Genomic DNA, 23,096 nt, shown 5'->3' with positions numbered 1-23,096 from the left:
ATATATATATATATATAACCACGTGAACTTACCAAATATATTTCATGCTAGATCATCCTCTAGTTCCAATTTCAACAATTAACACAACCAACAGATCTGCATATGTGATTGTGCCCTGCTAATATTCATTAATACCAAAAAGGTGGGCTAAAGAAAGGGTTGTGATACCGCAAGTAAAGTTCCTGACTCAAATCAAATAAAGAGGAGAAACTAGCTCAGAGCATTAGAGGAATGCATTTCAAGGAAGATGACCAGGAACAGTGGTGGTGGTGGCGGTGAAGAACAAGAAATTGTGTGTGTAAATGGACCCAGCCCAAGTATGCTTCTGGACAACATGTATACACACACACACACACACACACACACTCTGCACTAATTACTGATTGGGGCTTGTGCAAGGACAGACTTAAGATAAGTTCCTTTCGTGCATAAAACGTTCTATCTTTTCAACATCTTCTGGAGCATCAACACCATGGGCTTCATGGTCGACCTTTATCACCTGAAAGAACAAGAGGATCAACTAATGGTTAGTGATCTATCACAGAAAAATATTCTAGCCTCTATTCTCCATCCATGATGGTTCAAATTTCAGGTTAATTAAAAATTGCAGCAATAGAAATCTGGGCTGTGTGATGACAGCTCCAAATCAGTTAGATGTAATAGAAATGGTTTTACCATTTCCATCTGGCATGCAATTCACAAATTGTAGACTCAGGCATCAGAATTGAAAGAAGGGCATGAAAGTAGAAAGCAGAGAATGTGAAGCAGGAAGCAATTTCTAGAATTGTGCATAACGTTTAGTAATAGAAATCAGAGATATAAAAGGGTCTGCGAAAGCTAATAGGATAGAAAAGTTCAGCAAGAATTAAATAAACTAGAAACCAAGTCCTAGCTTTTTAGGACTAGTGTTATTCATTAAGGCAGCAACCACCAGGTGGTTCCTCAAAGTTTTCTGCATATTTGCCATACAATTTTGAGATAGATCATGCAATTGAAAGTATTTCATATGGTTGACCTCAACTTAATATTTGAACTCATCACCAAAATTTACATTCCTAATGGATGGGCATTTTTCTTACTCATGATTTTGGTCCCATCACCGCTTATGTGTGGACAGTAGAAGAAAGGGTAAACTGGTAAATCTTGGCAAGGCCAAGAATCTAAATATCATGAAAATGAATTGAAATTCCATTTTTATCAGCAGCTAGCATGGAAGAATTTGAATGCAGGTGGCACAAGTTTGTACCAAATCCTACTAATAATGGCTTTAAAAATTGTAAGGAAAACAAGTGGGCTTAGTAATACTGCTCAAATCAATGTTTTCAAATCCTAGTGCATTCAAATGTCAAAATATCATAATATTGAAATAACTGATTCATAGAAATGAGAAAAAGGTGAAATGTGCTGAAAAAATGAGGGAAAGAAATTTGTAGTCAGACCTTCATCTTGTATCCATTCTCAAGGACTTTTAGTTGTTCCAGATCCTCCTCTAGTTGCAGCGGAGTAGGCAGCAGCTCAGGATATATCCTAAGGAACTTTGTATCATAGCTCTGTCATGATATGGAAACAACATATTATTTTCTCAAAAGTTGGTAAACAAAATTAGAACACATAATACTGCATCACAAGAGAAGAAAAAAGGAGATAAAGTTTCTTAGCCGGAAATATTTCATATGGTACCTGAATTCCAAGATGAAGCAGATATGGGAATTGAGGATTGACTTTCCCAGACCTGTATTCAGTAATAATAGTTCATCAATTTTGCCATGCAGCAGATAATAGGCAGAACTGCTACCATATATAATACTATGAAAACACTGACTTATTGTATGGAATCAGTCCTCTTGAAAAATATATTGCATAACCAGAAGTATCAACCACACATTTCACTCGGTTTGGATCAAATGCGTCCTCAGGTTTGAGAGATGTGACAGCAGTGCTAAACACTGCATCTGGGGCTCCCTACAGTGAAATCAAATAATTCAGGTCTATAGTATAGAATATCAACAGAGAACTTTGACCTAAAGGAAATAATTTCCATAATATTAAACACAAAAAAGATGGTTCCAATAACTTGCATCATCCAATGTTCGAATGAATGGTATCTCCTGCTACCCAAAAGAGAGGAGATGCAGTGTTCAGTCCTAATCTCTGCAATTCACCAGCAGTGCTTAAAACTTCCATAATTGTTCATGGGGATTATTAGATGAATTTTCAGCTATGAGCACTTTTGGATATGAGTTTTAATACCAAGAATCAAACTTGACAAAGAGTTAGGCCAGTCATTTCTGAGTGAAACTCAAACAAAATATCTCATACTCTTTTCAATCTTAATTGATTAACCAGGAATCATATCCATCCTGGTGTTTCACTGTGTTCAAATGATACATCATGTTGATGATAAGAATAGAATAAAACAAATTCTTTGTTTCTTAGGTCATAGTGACACTTCATTGTTAGAAAAGAACAAATAAATTTACCTGCAGTGCTTTGACAATCCCATCTACTATTTCTGGCTCAAATAGAGGTTCATCCCCTTGAATGTTGACAACGATATCATACTTTTTGTCAAGCTTTTGCAGTGCTTCATTACAACGCTCGGTACCTGCCACGGGGATACAACCTTAGCAATTGAACAAACCTAATAAAACTCTGGAAGAAAATACATGACACTAACAAATGTGACTGTTACCATTTCTGCAAGATTCTGATGTCATTATCACATCAGCACCAAATCCTCGACAACATTCAGCAATCTTTTCATCATCAGTTGCCACAACTTGAGCATAGAAACACTAAGATAAGAAACTACACAAGAAAACCAAAGAGCCAAGGAGAGATCCCAGGTACAGAAGTGTGCTTACTAGCATCCTTATGCAACAATGTCAACAATCTTGCTTATAATAATAACAAGAACAATAAGAATTAAGAATAAAAATAACAATGTCTAAAATCATAATAATCATCATAATAATGACCAAAGTCCTATTTATCATTCTTGCAGCATCAGTGTCTGTATTTCACATTTTAAGTTATTGTATTTATCATGATAGTAACAGAACATTCAATTTCACATTTCAAGTTATTTTCTTTGAACTTGCAATCTGTTACATGTGTAATAAGCAGCAACCTTACATTGTCCCCATATGCTCATTGTGTCTTCTAAGTGTTCAAAGAGTCTCCAAATTTTCAACAAGTAATACAGGAATAAGATACATGTTCGATGAACATCGGTATCTATATGTGCTTCTTAGAAAGCGATAAACTTAATTGAAGATATGACTTAAGTAGAGGTAACTAAAGGAGATAATATCCATATATCAAACCCGATTACTTGGATTAAAGTGTGTTAATTACTTAGCTATGTCTAACTAGAACTGAATTTGGCTAGTAAAAAGTAGCATTCTATCTCGACACTGAATCAAGTTGATGTAGACCATCACCATCCTCTTTTTAGGGATATGTATGACTTATCTGCAGCAAAGAATCTCTGTTCCAGGAGAAGTAAAATTGGATGAAATCCAAGACTTACCAATTCGATCCAATGTAGTCGCCATTTTTGCCCTTTCCCATGTTCTCTGCAGACAAGATACTACAGGAGTAAGTGTAGCATTTATGATGTCTTATCATATATCTATCTAAGATATACTACAAAGTACTGCTAGAAGCTAAGACTATAACTGCTAAAGCAGTGAATTTGTGGGTAGAAGCAAGATCATTTGTGACTGGTGAACTTGTAAACAGTATCATGTTTGAGAAATATGCAGGTTACTCAAAGTTGAAATCTTAAATGATATAATAATAAAAATAGTGCACAATAAGCCAGTGAGAGAGTTCTACATATGTAGTCATGTTCTCCTTTGCAGCTACCCTTGAGCCTGACGAGAACTTCAATTGACATGACTGAGTATTTAACTTGTGAAACTCAGGTCGTAGACAACAAAAGCAAACTTATCTATGACAAGGAGTAACTAGGAAATTATCACCATAGATTGCCAGATAAAAATATTGAGACAAATCAAGTGATATTTTGCAACCATTTTACTGACACATGAATTAAATCAATCAAGTGATATTTTGTGACAATTTTACTGAGAGACAAGCACTGGAATGCAGTGAGCTAAACTAAAATTACTGCTCCCTATCCCAGCATTACCATGCAGATAAGTCCAAAGGACCTCTCTCTTTTCTATGCGCACTCAAGCACAATAAATGGACAAAGAAAGCAAGAAGCGAGACAAGGTTCAACATCACTTCCATGACAAGAAAACTACATTTCAGCCCTTGAATAATCATCTCTTCATCCAAAAGGCAAGTTAGACAATGCGTTTTGCATCAGAATACAGATGGATTCATGCATGCATGTCTAAGCATTCAATTCTGATCTGATAAGTATATCAAAGTAAATCCATCAACTGGAAAAGTAGCTCAGTAGATGGATTTCTCAATCTAAATAATAATTTAACTTTCTTATTTGGCTTGTATGTGTGTTTGGGGGGGGGGGGGGGGGGGGGGAGGTGGAGGAATGGGAGCAATGAAGAAGAATGGGACACAAATTACCTTTTAGCTTCCACAGTAGGCTTGATGTCATATTTCCAGTATGATAAGATTTTAGTTCAACCCTTAGCTCCAAAATATGGACTAGATGTCTTATTTCTCTCCAGATAAGCACAAAATCTGAAGTTAATTTAGACCAATTATTTACAAATTTTATTTACATATTTATCAGGTTTTAATTCTCACTAGTTCACACATTTGAAAATTAAACATTCTACTTATCATACTGTGGGAGGATCTAGTTTTCAACAAACATGTTTTCTATAATATGGTCCTGCCTCCTAGATTCTTTATATCCATGTTACAATCATCATCTTCTTTTTTGAAGAGAAAACAAGGATATAGAAACAAAAACCACCTTAAGGGGCTGAATGCTATATAAAGAATGAGCAGGAAAGTAGAAGTTTGTGCTACCTAAGGAGCTAGATCCAAAATCTCAACAACAGATGACAAGAAAAAGGGTGTATATTATACTCCCTCAAACACAAAGATAAGGTGGATAAAATGAAATCCTTGAAATAAAAAACAGAGCTCTCCAAACTCTGAATTGCCTTTTTATTTCTTTCCCTCCACAAGCACCAATCATAAAGGAAATGCAGGCTCTTTGACAGACATGCAGTCTAGTGCAACACCAAGAACACAAAGAACCAGTCATGAAGGCCGGTATCCCTATTGGACCCCCCAAATGTATAATTAGTTGCATATTTCAACTTCTTACCATATGTATGTCAAATATACTATGTCTGGGACAGTTAAATCACAAAGGCCCAATTGCCAGCTTAAAATGCAAATTCCTGCTTGTAAAAAGTTTCCAATTATCAAAAATATATCAAAGGGACAGTTTTGTGTCTGATCCAACTTCCTCAGCACACCACAAATGCAGGACTATCGCTGAATGGCAATGCAACTCTCGGCTCCCCCTCTCCCCTCATGCTATCTCTACATCTTTCATGACCTCGTTTATAAAATTCTTATCATTAAACCTCGTTTCAATTTGATCTCTCAGCCCATAGGGTCAGAGCTAGAGTTTGGAGCCAAAGACTACACAAACCTAATCAAAATTTATGTGAGCACCATGAAACATCTATACTAATGGTCAATTCCACGAATGGACTCTGATTCGAACAAGCAGACAGTAGATCTGACAAGCAATAAACAAAAGGGAACAAAATGTGGTAACAAAAGCAAGACAAAATCACAATTCGCGACACACACGAGTAGAGATGTCTTTAGAGCAAGGAAAAGCGCAAATGCAAATACGGCGTACAGTGTTGGCCGATTACGTACCTGGATCATGGGTTTCCCGAGGATGTGAACGAGAGGTTTGCCCGGGAAGCGAGAGGAAGCGAAACGGGCAGGTATAATGCCGACAACTCGAGACCGGAACTTGGCGGATCGGCCGAGGGAAAGGTAGGCTCGGGTGCCGAGTGCCACCGCGACCGCCGCTCCAAACGCCAGTCCTTGCAGGACCCATGCTTTGCTGGATGATGATGATGATGATGATGGAGTGTCGATTGCCATTGAGCACTTTGGCGCAAAGTGGATCAACAACAGGTAGCAATTAAATTGCGGCAACACAGCACAGGCAGGATATAATATTCAAGGTTAACATGCGACCCACAAACGGGACCATTAATAAATTTGAAGGTAATGAGACTCCCTGATTCTTGAGAGATGACGCCATCCCAAACCAAAATCCAAAATCCACAGCAAAAGACTAAAACGCATCGTGTTTACCACTTCGCCTATATGCTCTTCTTCAATGCATAAAATTCACCTACAGCAGAGTCTACATCTATTATTGTCGATTCAAATATTCAATAACAGATTCACAATAACAAATTCCAGGCTTCCAGCCACACCAATTCCTAAGTTCCTAGCGAAATAAAGTAGTTAAATAGGCAAGCAGACACAACAAATCAAGCATAAACGACAAAATCACTTACTTAAAACTTGCTGAAAAAAGGCAGCGATTTCAACAACAAATCAAGCATAAACAAGTAAAAAAAAAATATGGGCAAAAAATAGAAAAACTATTGAGATTTAGCTGTCAATCGAGAGAATCAAAGAACTGAAAGAAGAGAAAACATACCTAGGCTCGAATGAAGCAAATCTGGATGTTTGGGGGGGGGGGGGGGGGGTGTAAAACGGAGACCTAAATGGCTGAATCAGAGGTAGGGGCCAGGGTAGCGAGCAAGAGGACGAGGCCGACTGGCCGAGCGAGCGTGGGGGCGAGGGCGAGCGAGAGGAAGAGAGACTGATAGAGGCAGTCAAGCAGAGAGCGAGGGCGAGAGGCAGCGAGGGCGAGCGAGAGCAAGAGAAAGGCAGCGAGAGCTGGAGGGCGAGCTAGAGCAAGAGAGGCAGGGAGCAAGGGCGAGTGAGAGCAAGAGAGAGGGAGGAAGGAGAAGAGAAGGGTGAGCGTGAGGAGACGAGCAAGAGAAGAGGAGGCAAAGAGCGAGAGGCAGCGAGGGTGAGCCGTGAGCGAGAGGGAGGTCGAGAGAGGAAGGAGAAGAGAAGGGTGGGCTGGGTGAATTTGGGTTGGGTTAATACTAAATAATCAAAAAAATTACTCTATAAATTTAATTTTTGTTGTGGGCTTCCTGAGATTCTGTTCGCAACTCGTGTGGGAGGACGAGGAGCCCGTGAGTGAAGAAGAAAATGAAGAAACGGCAGCTGACTCATGATAATGCCCGTGCACCCACAATCATTGTTTAGGGAGTAATGGGGTGTTGACAATGTGTTCCTACATTTAACTCCTCCAGCAAAAGTTACAATCTAATATGGAGAGAGGATTATGAGTTCACTCAGGGGTGGATCCAAGAATTTAGGTTGGGGGGGGCTGAAATTTAAAAAATTAATGTAATAAAAATTTTATGTAACCAAAAATTCAGTACAATAAATTTTCACTAAACTTGTGCTCGACGAAATTTTGAAACAAAAATATGGTCCATTCAAATATTCAATTCAAATATTCAATAACAGATTCACAATAACAAATTCAAATTCCAGGCTTCCAGCCACGCCAATTCCTAAGTTCCTAACTAAATGCAGTAGTAAAATAGGCAAGCATACACAAAATTAGCAGAAAATCACTTAAAAGATGCTGAAAAAATGCTGAGATTTCAACAACAAATCAAGCACAAACAAGGAAAAAAAAATATGGGCGAAAAATAGAAAAACTACCTAGATTTATCTGTCAATCGAGAGAATCAAAGAACTAAAATAGAGAAAACATACCTGGGCTCGAATGAAGCAAATCTGGGTTTGGGGGGGGGGGGGGGGGGGGTGGAACGAAGACCTGAATCAGAGGGCAGCGAGCAAGAGGGCGAACCCGACTGGCCGAGCGAGCGTGGGGGCGAGGGCGAGCGAGAGCAAGAGAGAGGCAGTCAGGCAGAGAGCGAGGGCGAGAGCAAGAGAAAGGCAGCGAGAGCCGGAGGGCGAGCGAGAGCAAGAGAGGCAGAGAGCGAGGGCGAGAGGCAGCGAGGGCGAGCGAGAGCAAGAGGGACCGAGGTCGAGCCCGAGCAAGAGAGCCAGAGAGCGAGGCCAAGCACAAGCGGACGAGCAAGAGAAGAGGAGGCAGAGAGCGAGAGGCAGCGAAGGGTGAGCCGTGAGCGAGAGCGAGTTCGACAGAGAAGAAGATGAGAAGGGTTTGCAGTCAAGTGGGCTGGGCTGGGAAAAATTAGGGTGGGCTGGGCTGAGCTTGGGCTGGGCTAAGACAAAATAATCAAAAAATTTACTCTAGCAATTTAATTTTTGCTGTGGGCTGCAGCTCACACGTGATCCGCCCCTCACTATTAATCACTATTAATATTTATTTATTTTACCTTAATTTAAAATGTTCCTTTAGTTAATGGATAGTTTCATTTTCTCTAATTTCGTCTAACTCGAGGTATGTGTCAAGTTAAAGTTGTACACACTTCACGTTGTTTTCCTTTAATACAATTCTTACTTACCAGGAAAAAAAACACTATTTGGAATGAATAAATGAATTCTACAAATTTTGTAAAATTCATTTCTAATTTTAATTTGTTATGTAAAAAAAAGAAGAAAAAAAAGTAAATGGAATTGAATTCCAAGGAAAGACACCCATCTGGTCTGGTAAAAGCAGTTTAGGTGGCAATGGCATTGGCATTGGTTTTGTAGTGAAGATGAAAATTCAACCGAAAGGATGGGAGCGAGCCCCCAAGTCCCAACCAGTAATTGTAGGGTATGGGATTATGGGGAGCACTGATGAAAACTGAAGCTTCGAGTCCTACTCCTTCCTTGGGGATGGAAAACGGTTACTACTTCTACGTCTACTTCTACTACTATTACTACCACTTCCATCCCGCGGGTACCCTGTCTTCTTTTTACCCTTGTCTCTCTTTGACCCACTTTCTTCGTGCCTCACCTTCCGGGCTTCACCATTTGCTTTCAGCATCTTAGCCGGCTTCTCCTCTTCGGATGCTTTCGTCCTCATCTTCTTCTTCTTCTTTCCAGAGGAGGAAGGTGTGCCAGTGCCACCATCCCCATCTGCTGTCCCATTTCCCCTGGGAAGGGGTTCTTCCTCATCATCTAACTGCCAATTACAATACATCTGCTGCTCTTCGCTATGGACCTGAACCGCCTCTCCTGCTCCAGGCAGCAATTCCCCAAATGTAACTTCTCCATTTGCCCCTCCCTTTCGTTCCACTAGGACCGGCTCTGGCCTTATTAAGGTACCCAGAATGCTCCTATTGAGGCCTAGGCTCAAGATGGTCTTTGCATTCGTCAGCGTTGAGAAAGCCATGGCAAAAGCTGATCTGACCTGAAGCAGAAAGAAAAACAAGACAACTCCATCAAACCTTGTGTTGCAACTTGATTAAGGAGGATGACATTGAAAAAAGAAGCAAAGCCCGCGGCTGGAGTGCTAGTAACTGTTATTGTTCAACAAACCTGGAAATAGCCAAAGGAGTTCTTCCCTATGTCATTTTCCGGTGCCTGTACCCAGAAAACAAAACCAGAATTATATATTGTTTTGAGGAGCAAGGGTCACCCATATCCCTATTTTATGGTTCATTCTTTTCTGACCACAATGAGCTGATTGGAACAATGTGCTTAAATGCTAGCACTTCATGCCTTCCCCGGTACTAACTGCGACTGATGTGTGTGTCAGTAGGAACTGTGACCAGTGTGTGCGTGTGTGTAACAGGAATACAGGTGATCCCAAGCTCTTAAAGATTTGCTGAAATAGTCCGGACAGGTTCTAAGTTGTAGCCAGCCAAAACAACATCCAAAATGTGATGTTCTCTAATTCTCACGTCCAAAGGAAACTAGGATATGGCAACATTTCAAGATTTTAAAGAATGAACTTAATATAAAGTTGTATCTATAAACTAATATACAATTTTTTATACATAAAATGAGAGTTTTACGTATAGGTGCATAATCCTTTTTGGTTTAATAGATTTATTGAGCATTGTCCAACAATTCCTATCAGACTCATATCCTATACAATAACTAAATGTCAAGTATCCCACATGGGTATCTCCCTAATTCAGAAGACTAGGTAACACAAAATGCAGATAATTGAAATTATCAAGGTAACCTGAGGATCCTCTATGGAAATAAGAAATGGCCGTCCTTTAACAGCAAACCTGAAAAGTGGCAGTAAAACCAAGAACAAGGATCAATTTTGGGTTATACTTAATCATACAATTTAAACTCTCGTAAGAAGGTAAAAATGGGAAAATGTAAAGGAAAATGTTATTGGTACACCTTTGTGTACTCCTTGAGCTACATAAAGGTGTACCAATGACAAAAAAGCCCCCTCATGAGGTGCGTGAGGCGCAGGGTATTTTAGTCATAACACTCCCTTATGTAGCCCAAAATGTACAAAATGATTGTATATCTAGCATGATTCAAATGTAAATGTTACCCTTTGCTACTCTTTGAGAAGAATGTGCCTGGCCCCTTGCAAGACACACCAACTTCTGATGTGTTCAATTTCCGTCCATAAATATCAAAAAAGTTTACCTGACTTCCAAAAATAACTAATCAGGAGAATGTAGAAAATCAATAAATTTATGTCTTTTCTTAAAACAAAATTTTCAATCAATCAAATTGAGAACACAATGATTATGCTGAACAAATGCATTTCATAGTTCATAGTTATATATATGTTATATCATTCCCCAAATGCCATTTTCTATTGCAAATGCTCAAATAGCACTACCAAAATGGTCATACAGTGAAAATATGAACCAATCCCTACAAAGGAGGGTGTGCAGTATAAATTACTGCAGGCGAATCCACTCCCTTGCTTATCTTGATCATGGAAACATTTATCCTTATCTTACAACATTTTCAAGATCAAGGATGGGTTAAGGGTTTCGAGGTTGGAAATGGAGACAGCTTTAGTTTGAAGATTTGTAACTTATTTTTTTGTGGATGATACCTTACTCAAATAGAGAATCGAGGGTTCTTATGGCAGCTTTACTTTGCTTTCTAGCAGTCTCAAGTCACCATCTGAGTTTAGCCAAAGGCAAGACCATTGCCATTGGGGAAGTGGAAACAGTTTTAGGTTTAGCCTCTAACCTAGGGTGCAAGGTAGGTTCTCTTCTATCCACTTATTTGGGCTTGCTGATTAGAGCAACCTTCAAATTGAAGGACATTTGGAACTTGATCATTGAACTTGATCATTGAAAGATAGGTTCTCTCCTATCTGTGTTTTTCGGCTCCAGGTGGAGTTCTTTGTCTGGACCATAGGCACATGGTATTGGATTGTTGCTTGTGTAGTAGGAATAGTGAGACCGTGGACCATCTCTTGGGAGGTTAAGAGCTTTGTATTTTCCATCTTAGGAATTATGCCAAACAGTGGTGGAGTTTTTGGGTTCTTGGAAGAGCAGTTGCCCACAAAAAATAGAGAGGACAGTTGGATCACTAATCCTAGATGCATTTAGTGGTGTTTGTAGTTGGAGAGAAATAGCAGGTCGGCTGAAGACATCAAGAGCTCAGTTTGGATATGAAAAGCAACATATTTTCAACGGTACAACTTTTGGTGAGGATGAACATTCCTTTTTGCTTGTTCCCTGCAGTATAGTTTCTGAATCACCTTTATTTTGCATCTTAATTTCTAATGGGAATCCTTGTTTCCTGCTCATTCTCTTGTATAAGGATGACCCTTTATGATGTATTCCGCACAAGATTTTCCCCCTTATGATATTTTTCATATTCTGAGCCACTGGATTACTTTTAAAAAAATTACTGTGGAAAACCTACCAAAAGAACTCCCAAGTTATGTTCTGGAAAACCTTGCTGCTTGTGAAGACTCTGCATAGTCAAATGTGCCACATGAAGAAGCATAAAAGTAATGAAATTGGTTAGAATTCAATAGAGGATATTTTGTATTCGGTATATCTTAAACAATGCATGGCATTTGCTATGAAGTAATGCAAAGAATTAACAATGCTTATCTTGATAATATACATGTAACAAAATAGAGTACAACTTTGAATCAACCTAGAGTAAGAATATGGGGATTGTTTAAGCTTGCTTCAAGAACTTTGGAAAATCTGTTCAAGCTTAGCCTGTTTAACTTTCGATTCAAACCCTAGTGAGGTACTGCACCTTGGTTTTTTACAAGTCTCTAGTATCTACTTGTGTATTAAGCGGAGTTAAAGTTGAAGTGAGATAATTGAGGAGCTCTGCTTAAGTTGAAGCTTGGTTTCTTTACATCAAAACAAGCTAACCCCATGGGCTACACAATAATAAACTATTCACCACATTGGATGGAGTAATATTTGCTTTCAGCCCTTCCATCATTCTGATGTGTGCTTTTGCTACTTGTCACAATAAAAGTACCTTACTTGACCAATTTACAGAAACATCATCTCTCTTATTTGAATAAATTACTAGGAGAAATGGGCTTGTATTCAAAATTCAGATTCTAAAGGGTAGAAAATATAAAGATGGTAATTAATTTTTTCTTTAAATTCAAACTAAAACAAGAAGATCAGGACTTGAAAATGGAAGCCCCACAAAATGAAGCCAGGAGTAGACTCTTATTGACTTTTTTTTCCCCACAAAAAGCCAACCAGGCTGGGTCATATCTCCAAGATTATAAGGTCAGATACACTAAAATAGATGCCAGTATAATTACCTGCAACATTGCAATGAGCATCACAAGGAGTGCATAGGAACCTATTCCACCTGTATACACCTGCAGACCATTAATCAGGAAAATCATAACAGATTGCTGCAAATTTAATCATAACAAAGTACATAAAATCCAAACCTCATTTAATTCTCTTTGCTGCAGAAATACTTTCAAGATCAAGCACAGCGGGCGTAATGGGGGCCATTTGGATACAGCCTCCTGAACACAGAAACCACAAATATATTAGGAATTGTGTGTACCATCTACATGGATATTTTTCTATGTCTGAGTTACTTATCAGTTATATGTGAATTCATATGTAGGTTGGTATGTGTGTGTATAACAATAAAAAACTAGAAGCAAAAGAAGAGACATCAATACAAACCTTTATGAACTCAGCAGCTTTTGGTCCATTGTCAACATCAAAGCTGCAACCATGAAGATATAACAATATAAATAAGTCCAACAACTTAATATTTAATCTGAGATAATCAAGAGAGAGAAAAAAAAATATAATCAAAAGTTCCAAGTTGCACTACAAAAGAGCCTAGTAGGTTGCCCGAAAACTTCCCATGCTAGATGTCAGGAATGCTATATGTGATAAGACCAACCACTTAACACCTCCACGGTTTTATATGTCAAAGCAATTTGGTGCAAGTAAAATGTAACAAAAAAAATTTCATCATAAACTAATATAAAGTAAAATCAAAGTTCAGTGTACAATAAAAAAATCCAAATTCAGTGACAAAAAAATACCAAGAAATTAGCCTTGACAACTTTGTCAAAACAAACAATCTATCAAGTTAATTACAAAAAAGATAAAGAAACATAAGAGAGAAATGACTAGATCTTCTAAATGAGAAAATGCCGCCCAGATCCTCATTGGCTATTTTTATGATTTTATTATTTGCTGGTGTCAAAGATGAATTAGCCCTAATGCTTGCAGGACATATGCAACACATACTTGTGAATACTGTAAAGAAAAAGTGTTGAATAGAATGCAAATGATAATTTTTAAATTCTTCAACCTTAAATCAAATGCAATGCCACTTCTCTTCTCAATAAATTTGATGATTGGAACGCGTGCCCTTGCAATCACCTGAAATAAATATGGTTAGATATTAACAGTTGTAGGCAGTAGCTTCTATGTTCTAATCATCAAATGAGACACACCTGTATCTTCTTTGCTATGCCTCTTTGAGATAGGGCCCTAGCAAGGGCTTGTAAGCCAATTTGTGGAGTTTTGACATCTGATCCCAGTATGACAACCTACAATTTGGAAATTCAATTCCCAGGCATTAGTATTTCACAATAAATGTTTATTGAAAATTAGTTCACACCTCAATAACCCAGAACCAGAGAAGAAAAACCAATATATATATTGTCAGGTCCCGAGGGACTGACTTCGGAATTTAGAGAGTGGAAGGGAGAAAACAGAAAGAATAAGGGAGGAGTAAGGAAGTAGAGAGAGAGAATTCAATGGAATAGTGATAATATTTCTCAATGCCATTAACGGAAGGGAGAGAATCCTTATATAGCTGGGATTCTCTCTCACAAGCTGTAACAGATTACAGCTATAGGGAATGTACAAGTTTGAATAGCAGCAACAAACTTTGTACTACTCCCTCAACAACTAACTAACTCTTGCCTAACTCGTCCCTCACTTACATTTTATTACAAAATCACCCTTATACCCCCACGGTACATGACATTACCCCGCCCATCAAAACATTTCTTGTCCACAAGAAATATGGAGAAGGCTGGCCACTCGCGGAAACCGGTTCAGAATGTCCGGCAGATACTCCCACGTGTTATCTTCGAAGTGATGATCAGTCCATTTGATGAGGACTTGAGTAATTGGCGCACCTTGTCTGTAAATTACTCTTTTATCCAGTATAGCTATAGGTTCCCGGAGAGGAGCTTCAATGTGGGGAAGGTTTGGTAGGATAGAGCTTGCTGGTTGTGCCCCTACTGCTTTCTTGAGAAGGGAGACATGAAAAACTAGGTGTATATTGGATCCCTCTGGTAAATGCAAACGGTATGCTACTGATCCTATTCTTGCAATCACTGGAAAAGGTCCATAGAACTTTGGATGCAATTTAGAGCTGGGATTGGGAAGTAGTGACCTTAGGTGTCCTGATTTCAGCTTAAGATACACAACATCACCAACCTAGAATTCTCTTTCACTCCTCCTTTTGTCAGCAAATTGTTTCATCCAATTTTGAGAAGTAGCCAACTCTTCCTTAATCTCCTGCAAAACTTGTTGCCGTTGTTGTAAGTATACATCTAGGGATGCCACTGTTGAGTGATCAGCCAATGCTGGTAGAAGTGGGGGTTTGTAACCATAAAGGGCTTCAAATGGGGACCGTTTGATGGCTGAATGGTGGCTGGAATTATACCACCATTGGGCCAGTGGAAGCCATTTGTGCCAGGTCTTGGGTTGAAGGAAACAGACACACCGGAGATACATTTCTAAACACTGATTAACCCTTTCGGTTTGTCCATCAGATTCTGGGTGGTATGCACTAGACATCTTCAGTTTTACTCCCAGCAACCCCATCAATTCCTTCCACAGCCGGCTAGTAAAGATTTTATCTCGGTCAGAAACTATGGCTTTGGGTGTTCCATGCAGTTTCAGTACTTGGTCTAGGAATATTTTGGCAATCTCCTGGCAGTATATGGATGAATCAATCCCATAAAGTGCCCATATTTGGTAAAACGATCCACAACTACCATGATGCAGTCTCGGCCTTCTGATTTTGGCAATCCTTCTATAAAATCCATTGAAATATCTTCCCATGGCCCCCCAGGAATATTTAGGGGTTGAAGTAATCCAGGTGGCGCTACATTTTCTGGTTTGCACCGCCTACAAGTGTCACACCTAATCACAAACTCCATAACATCCTTCTTGAGTCCTGGCCACCGAAAGAGTTGCTTAACTCGATGATAGGTGTTCACAATACCCGAGTGTCCCCCTAGAGGAGAGGCGTGGAGTGCCTCTATAATTCTCTTTTTTAGAGCTTCCTTTTCCCCAATCACCAACTTCCCTTGGTGTCTAATCATCCCATTACTCAAAGTGTAGCCTGGTTTAGATAAAGGATCCACGACCAGCTGCTGTAAAAGTTCTCAGGTTTTATCACTTGAGAGATAACTAGCAGCGATTTCTTGACACCATTCTGGAACAATGGTTGAAATGGCTGCTGTACTTCCCTCTTCAAGACATCATAGAGCATCGGCTGCAAGATTTTCTTTCCCCTTCCTATATTGGATTACATAATTCAAACCCATGAGCTTAGTCATCCCTTTGCGTTGTAGTTGAGTATGCAGCTTTTGTTGTAACAAGAATTTGAGGCTCTCATGGTCAGTCTTGATTACAAAGCTTCCTCCCTCAAGATAATGTCGCCATCTTTCCACCACCATTAGCACTGCCAACAGTTCTTTCTCATATATGCTCAATCCGAGATGTCTTGGAGCAAGGGCTTGACTAGAGATGGCAAACGGGCCGAGCCGGGCCAACCCGGCCCGCCACCAAGTGGCCCGCGGGCCAAGCGGGCCGGGCCAAATCGGCCCGCTTAAAAACGGGCCAGCAGATTGCTGGCCCTAGCCCGGCCCTACACGGGCCCGCGGGCCAAACGGGCCCGCTCAAATTTTTTTTTTTTTTTGGCCCAGAGGCAGGCGGCGTGAGCGAGAGAGAGCGAGGGGCGCGGGCGACAGAGGGCGAGGGGCGCAGGCGAGCGAGGGGCGAGAGCGGCGAGCGAGGACGAGGGCGAGACAGAGGGTGAGGGCGTGAGCGAGGGCAAGAGCGAGAGCGAGGGGCGAGGGCGAGGGTGAGACAGAGGGTGAGCGAGGGCAAGGGCGAGGGTGAGACAGAGGGTGAGCGAGGGCGAGGGCGAGCGAGGGGTGAGGGCGAGGGCGAGGGCGAGGGCGAGGGGCGCGGGTGAGACGAGGGCGACGGCGACGGCGAGCGAGGGCGAGAGCGAGGGGCGCGGGCGAGGGCGAGACAGAGGGCGAGGTGAGGGCAAGGGCGACATAGGGCGAGGCAGAGGGTGAGGGCGAGGGCGAGGGCGAGGGCGAGAGGCGAGGCTGAGGGGGGTTTGTCTTTGTCGATTAGCGGGCCAACGGGCTAGGCGGGCTAGCCCGGCCCGCCACCATTTGGCCCGCCGGGCCAAGCGGGCCGGGCCAAATCGGCCCGGCCTTAAATGGGCCAGCAAAATGCTGGCCCTAGCCCAGTCCCGGGCCGGGCCCCAACGGGCCAGCCCGTCGGGCCGGGCCCATTTTGCCATCTCTAGGCTTGACTGAGGAAGGCTATGGGTCTGCCGTCCTAAACCAGGACTACTCCAACCCCATTGTTGCTGGCGTCAGTTTCTAAAATGAACGGTTTGTTAAAATCAGGTAATCCTAGAGTGGGTACTTCACCCATAGCCTGCTTAAGTTTGCAGAAAGCCTCCTCAGCCGTATCATCCCACTTGAATCCATCTTTCTTCAGTAGGTTAGTGAGAGGCCGACTGATTATACCATAACCTTTAACGAACCGGCGATAGTATCTGGTTAACCCTAAGAATCCTCTCAACCCCTTCACATTTTGAGGCCGAGGCCAATTTACCATGGCAGTGACCTTACTTGGATCTGTGCTTACCCCTAAACCAGAAATAATATGCCCAAGATACTCAACCTGTTGCTTGGCAAAAGTACACTTTGACTCCTTAACATATAGCTTATTGATTCTAAGGACTTCAAAAGTGATTTTCAGGTGGCTTAGGTGTTGTGCAAAGGAGGGACTGTAAATTAGAATGTCATCAAAGAATACTAGGATGAATTTGCGCAAATATGGTTCGAAAATTTTGTTCATTAACGCTTGAAAAGTTGTGGGAGCGTTAGTTAGGCCAAAGGGCATTACAAGGAATTCATAATGCCCTTGATGAGTGGTAAAAGCTGTCTTAGGAATGTCTGTAGGCCGCATCCTAATTTGGTGATAGCCTGATCGGAGATCTAACTTGGTAAAAACTGAAGCATTGGTTAGTTCATCAAGGAGATCTTCCACAATTGGGATGGGAAACTTGTTCTTGATGGTCATAGCATTAAGTTGACGGTAGTCAACACAAAACCTCCATGACCCATCCTTTTTTGTAACAAGCAATACAGGTGATGCAAATGGGCTATGGCTGGTTTGGATAATGGACTTCTTTAGCATATATGTTATGAGTTTTTCTATCTCAGTCTTTTGTCTGGGTGGGTAACGAAATGCTCTTAGGTTTACTGGTTCAGTATTTGGCTTCAGATTAATGGCATGGTCATAGGGTCGCTCGGGAGGTAAGGAACTTGGTTCAGAAAAGAGGTCCTTATAATCAATTAGCAGTATGTTAAGGGAGTCAAGTTCATGTACCTGCCATGGACTATGGGTGGTGCTGCTCAGCGTGCGCGCCCGCTGAAGTTCCTCTCCTTCCTCCCCGAGGGTAACACCCATGGTATGGATAGAAAATAGATGAGCCACCTGTGATAACTTGCTCTTGAGTATCCTTTGTAACCTCTTACCCGAGATAATTTTGCATACTCCCACCTCTGGTTTGCTCGTTAGAATCTTCTTGCTGCCATCTTTCTCGAAAATCACTTCCATTTTGTTGAAATCGAAACTGATTGGACTGACTCCCTTCATCCAATCCACCCCCAGCACTACATCACAGCCTCCTAGCTTGAGCAACCTCAAATCAGTTGAAAAATTTTCTCCATTCATCTCCCAATGGAAATCCCTACAAGCGGACTGACTCAACACCTTGCTGCCCTTCGCTACTGTGACTGACAATGGCAATGAAGGACTGACCTTACATCCCAATTTTCTTGCCACAGCTTCATCCAAGAAGCTGTGAGTACTCCCACTATCGATGAGGACCATAATCGGATTGCTATTGACCTTTCCTTCAACCTTGATAACCTTACTATGGTTAACCCCCTTCAAAGCATGCAGCGAAATCTCTCCTTGGTCCTCCTTCTCATTTTCCGAAAGTTCTTCTTCTTCCTCCTTGTCCTCGTCTTCCCCTTCCAACAACAGTAGTTGCCTCTTGCACTTGTGGCCTACAAAATATTTGTCTCCACATTTGTAGCATAGGCCAGCTACGCGCCTCTGCTCCATCAGACTTCCTCCTTGGGCGGAAGCGGAGTTATTGGCCGGTATAGCCAATACACCTCTTCCTTGGAACCACCTTCTCTGGGTGGCAACCTATTTCCAGCTTGCCAACCTCCCGTGATCACCCCTTTCGCCGAATTCCTTTGTTTCTTGGTCATGGCATCAACGATCATCTCCTGTAACCTTGCACTCTCGGCTACCTGTTTCACCGAGTGCGGTTGCATCATCTTCACCATGGGTCTAACTTCATCCCCTAGACCACTGATGAAGCTCGAGACGTAATACTCCTCGGAAAGCTAAGGATTATGTATCATCATCAGCGATCTAGGCTCCTCGAATTTTTGCTGATATACCCGTATTGTTCCTTCTTGTTTGAGTTTGTTAAACTCTTCGATAATGTCCCGCATGCACTTATCTCCGAACCTTACACACAAATCTTCTACGAACACACTCCAAGGGCTCCCTTCCTTGACCGCGAGCCACCCTTGATACCAAGCATCTCCCGTATCATTCAGGTAAGCTGAAGCCATGGTGACTTTCTGCTGTTCTGGAATTTGATATAGGGAGAATACTCGTTCGCACCTTCTCGACCACCACCTCGGATTCTCTCCTTCAAATAAAGGAATCTCAAGCTTCAGTGTGGGATAGTTCGGATGGTGTCGATGGGCCGTTACTCCTGGTCTCCATTCCCTTACATTTTCTCCCATTGTGTCCGTATCGAACTCGAACTCCGACGCTCCTCCTGGTCGAGGTTCTACCCCTACTCCTGGAAATATGGGCTCCGTCTGGTCTCGCGGAGGAAATTCAGGAGATAGCCTCAATGGCTGCTGTTGAGTGAACATTCGCACAATCATTTGCATTTGTTCCATCATTTGCTCCCGAAAGAGAGTGTTCTGCTCACGACTCTCCATCCTCCAACGTTCCATTGCCTGGTCGACTCTAGAATCGACTCCTGCTCCAATCGATAGTTCCAGTGATGCCACTCGGTTCTGTACCTCCGCTATGGCTGTCGTCGTCTGTTGTAACTGCGTTTCCATCTGCTTCATTCTTGTCCCGTCTGCCATGGTGGTTGCTCGATGCCCAAGAAGGATGCTCTGATACCAGAATGTCAGGTCCCGAGGGACTGACTTAGGAATTTAGAGAGTGGAAGGGAGAAAACAGAAAGAATAAGGGAGGAGTAAGGAAGTAGAGAGAGAGAATTCAATGGAATAGTGATAATATTTCTCAATGCCATTAACGGAAGGGAGAGAATCCTTGTATAGCTGGGATTCTCTCTCACAAGCTGTAACAGATTACAGCTATAGGGAATGTACAAGTTTGAATAGCAGCAACAAACTTTGTACTACTCCCTCAGCAGCTAACTAACTCTTGCCTAACTCATCCCTCACTTACATTTTATTACAAAATCACCCTTATACCCCCACGGTACATGACATATATATATGTATATCCTGTACAGAATAGTTAGACAAACAGTCTTCTCAATTAATGCATTACTATCAAAGGAAACATCACATGAATAAATAATCTAAAATTCATGGCAATGAAATTCTACTCTATTAGTGGATGAGATTATGGACTCCCACCTAGCATAGATAAATTATAAATCATGAGAATAAAAGGACTTAGTTTTCTACCCAAACTAAATTAATTTCATATCATAATGTCAAAGTGCAATGAAGAAAAAAGAAGTAAAAAAAAAATCAACAAAACTAAGCATCTTTAATCACTAACATTCCCATGAACTATGAAGCAAAATACAACCAAAAAGGAGTCATCAACAGATAGATTGTCCTTATTGAACATGATGGAATTTCCACTCCTATAGTCACTTGTAGCCCGTTATCTTAGATAAGGAACAAAGAAATATGCTTTAGTTATGCCTGCATTACCGTATCTCTGTTTCAATTAGAACAGCTCACCTAATGATATTAACTTCAGTATTTGTTTATGTCATATCTTATAGATGTGCAACATGGGGTAGATACCTTCTTATCCACATAGACCTATATTAGGCTAAGCACCTTAAAGTTCAGCAGAGAAGAGTAAGTCAGATCCCTAGTCAAGCCTTGTTCAAATTAGGAGTTCTATTTGCCCTAGTTGTAGTCTATAAATATGTGGGCATAATTCTTGTAATTGTAATCTTCCAAAAAATAATGAAAAACACCTAGTGTTGCTGTAGACATAAGCATTATTTGCCAAACCACGTAAATTTTGTCTTGTGTGTGCATGCGATTTTGTTCTTTTTTCTCTTTTTGCTTGATTCATTCCCTAACGACCAACTCTGCAGCAAGTGTATTGGAAATAATCACTTTCTTACACACACACAAATCACTAGTTGTTTATTTATCAAAATAAACAACTACAAAAAAAAAAAAAAAGAGGTTTCTACAATCATCATTCCAGAGAATGGAAGGCCATAGTGTAACCATTAAATGTAGCAATGACAAGTTCTCTTTTCTGTACATTCCCCTCTTTCAGCTAATAAGATCATTTGGCTTAAATTGTCAAACACAGCAAAAAGAGGATCATATTGTAAGCATTTTGGGAGTAATGATGAGTTAAAAACAGCATAATCATATAAATGAAGCAAGACATCGAAATCAAAAATAGCAAGACAGTCTCAGACTCTCACAATTCAGACTAAAAATGGAGAGTTCACAGTTGAAAAAGAAAAACAAAATCATGGAATTTGTGTTGCATAGCCATAAGTTAAGCGAACAAAACAACTTGAAGGAAGCAATGTTATTACATCAATGTCACTACTTGGAAGATAAAGCCCAGTTTTGAATGACCCAAAAACCTCTACCTGCAAGCAAAACAAATAAAAATTTGTTATACTTCCCAATTTTGGAGGTACTTTACACATATGTATACTCTTAATATTTGCATGTGGTTGTTAGAATGTACATGTACAGAGAGAGAGAGAGAGAGAGACCTCACAGTGGGGCCATATATACCGAATAACATCAAAGACACATTCCACGGCCGCATTTCGTGATGCTTGTTCTTCTGGAGTTGGTGAGAGAAAGTCACAGAAATCCAGTATCTCTGGATCATTCATAATAAGCCAATAAGGATATATTCCCATTTTTCCATGTTAAAATTGCAAATAAACAAGGGAAGGCACCATTGATTCTCCAAATTCACAACAGTTGCTTAAACCCAAAGAACAATCAATTAACTACATAACTAGAGGTTTCAGGCAATGTAGAGCCAAATGTACAGCACAACATGTTCATGTTACTTCCATCAATAATCAACTCCCTTCAAATAGAAAAAGTTACTTTGGCAGGCAAAGCTACAAACAAAAGCAATAAATCCTCTAAATAAAAAAGAACAAGCAGACAAACAAAAACTCATTAGGATTGACAACTAGAAAATACAGCAAACTAAAACTTGAACTAATACGTAAGATGTGTAGGATATCGCCTTCAGCTAAAATTCCAATCAACTCAATTGAAAACATCCAACAAGTATATACCTTTGTGGAGCTGAAGCATAGGGCTCTTGAACCGATAATTTGGCCGAAACCAACCGCCCTCAAGCGACCGCTCAGTTTCCGGTGCTGGAGTTGCCAAAGGCGACGGAGTGGAAATCAAATCAACCGCCGGCTCGTCGGCATCCGCACTGACGTCAAGAGAGAAGTAATCCGGAGCGGAGGACTCTGGCAATGGGCAGTGAGTCACGGAGAGAGGGATTTCATTGCGGAGCACAACATAGGGCTCGGAATCGGCGGAGAGAAAAAGGCGTTCCGGCGTCAATGCTGGCTCGGCGGCTAGCAAAGGGCTTAGGGCCTCATACGTGAAGCCCTGGACTTCCATTGACATCAAACTAGACAGTTCAACAATGATTCACCGGTAGAATGCGGTCATACAATACAATTACAATCGCAATCGCAATCGCAATCGCAATCAATGCTTTCAACTCGGAACACCAATTCCACCGCAGTTTGGTCTGCGTCTGCCAGGGTTTCTAACTTTCTATCATTCGTGGAGCCTAGGGTTTTGCAGATAACCTAATTTTCTCCCAAATAAGATTTGATATTTGGTATAATATAAAATATAAACGATATGCTATATATATATATATATAAAGTTTTTGTTTAATAATTGTAGTATAAACTAATTTTATATATTATATCACTTTTTAAATTATATTAAGATACATTAAAATTATTTATATTATTAAAGATATTAAATTACAATGAAATAATTTTATATAAGTGTTTTTTCATTCTCTTCTTTTTAAGACTAAAAGGAATTTCTAGGCTTAAAATATATTAAAAAGGAATTTGAAAGT

The 23,096-nt window shown here is 40.7% G+C and overlaps 2 protein-coding genes across 2 annotated transcripts; both read right to left on the bottom strand.

Annotated features, from left to right (window-relative positions):
* Nucleotides 1–15: 15 nt before the first annotated feature.
* Nucleotides 16–6,092, bottom strand: LOC127791994 (3-deoxy-manno-octulosonate cytidylyltransferase, mitochondrial). Its single transcript, XM_052322264.1, has 9 exons — nucleotides 5,845–6,092; nucleotides 3,533–3,578; nucleotides 2,693–2,779; nucleotides 2,481–2,605; nucleotides 1,823–1,962; nucleotides 1,681–1,732; nucleotides 1,440–1,550; nucleotides 377–499; nucleotides 16–333 (listed from the first exon to the last, which is right to left on the bottom strand). The coding sequence occupies exons 1-8, from the start codon at nucleotides 6,076–6,078 to the stop codon at nucleotides 407–409; spliced, it is 888 nt and encodes a 295-aa protein (XP_052178224.1). The 5' UTR covers nucleotides 6,079–6,092; the 3' UTR covers nucleotides 16–333; nucleotides 377–406.
* Nucleotides 6,093–8,603: 2,511 nt separating this feature from the next.
* On the bottom strand, nucleotides 8,604–22,820 carry LOC127791992 (uncharacterized). Its single transcript, XM_052322261.1, has 13 exons — nucleotides 22,279–22,820; nucleotides 21,733–21,845; nucleotides 21,547–21,603; nucleotides 13,847–13,942; nucleotides 13,702–13,772; nucleotides 13,059–13,101; nucleotides 12,812–12,892; nucleotides 12,677–12,736; nucleotides 11,797–11,847; nucleotides 10,454–10,551; nucleotides 10,124–10,172; nucleotides 9,472–9,516; nucleotides 8,604–9,343 (listed from the first exon to the last, which is right to left on the bottom strand). Exons 1-13 carry the CDS (start codon nucleotides 22,622–22,624, stop codon nucleotides 8,810–8,812), a joined length of 1,644 nt encoding a protein of 547 aa, XP_052178221.1. The 5' UTR covers nucleotides 22,625–22,820; the 3' UTR covers nucleotides 8,604–8,809.
* Nucleotides 22,821–23,096: the final 276 nt, after the last annotated feature.

This window comes from Diospyros lotus, chromosome 15 (assembly GCF_014633365.1).
Source record: "Diospyros lotus cultivar Yz01 chromosome 15, ASM1463336v1, whole genome shotgun sequence".
Taxonomy (NCBI): Eukaryota; Viridiplantae; Streptophyta; class Magnoliopsida; order Ericales; family Ebenaceae; genus Diospyros; species Diospyros lotus.
The sequence above is the reverse complement of the archived record's forward strand: the minus strand, read 5'-3'. Positions and strand labels throughout refer to the sequence as shown.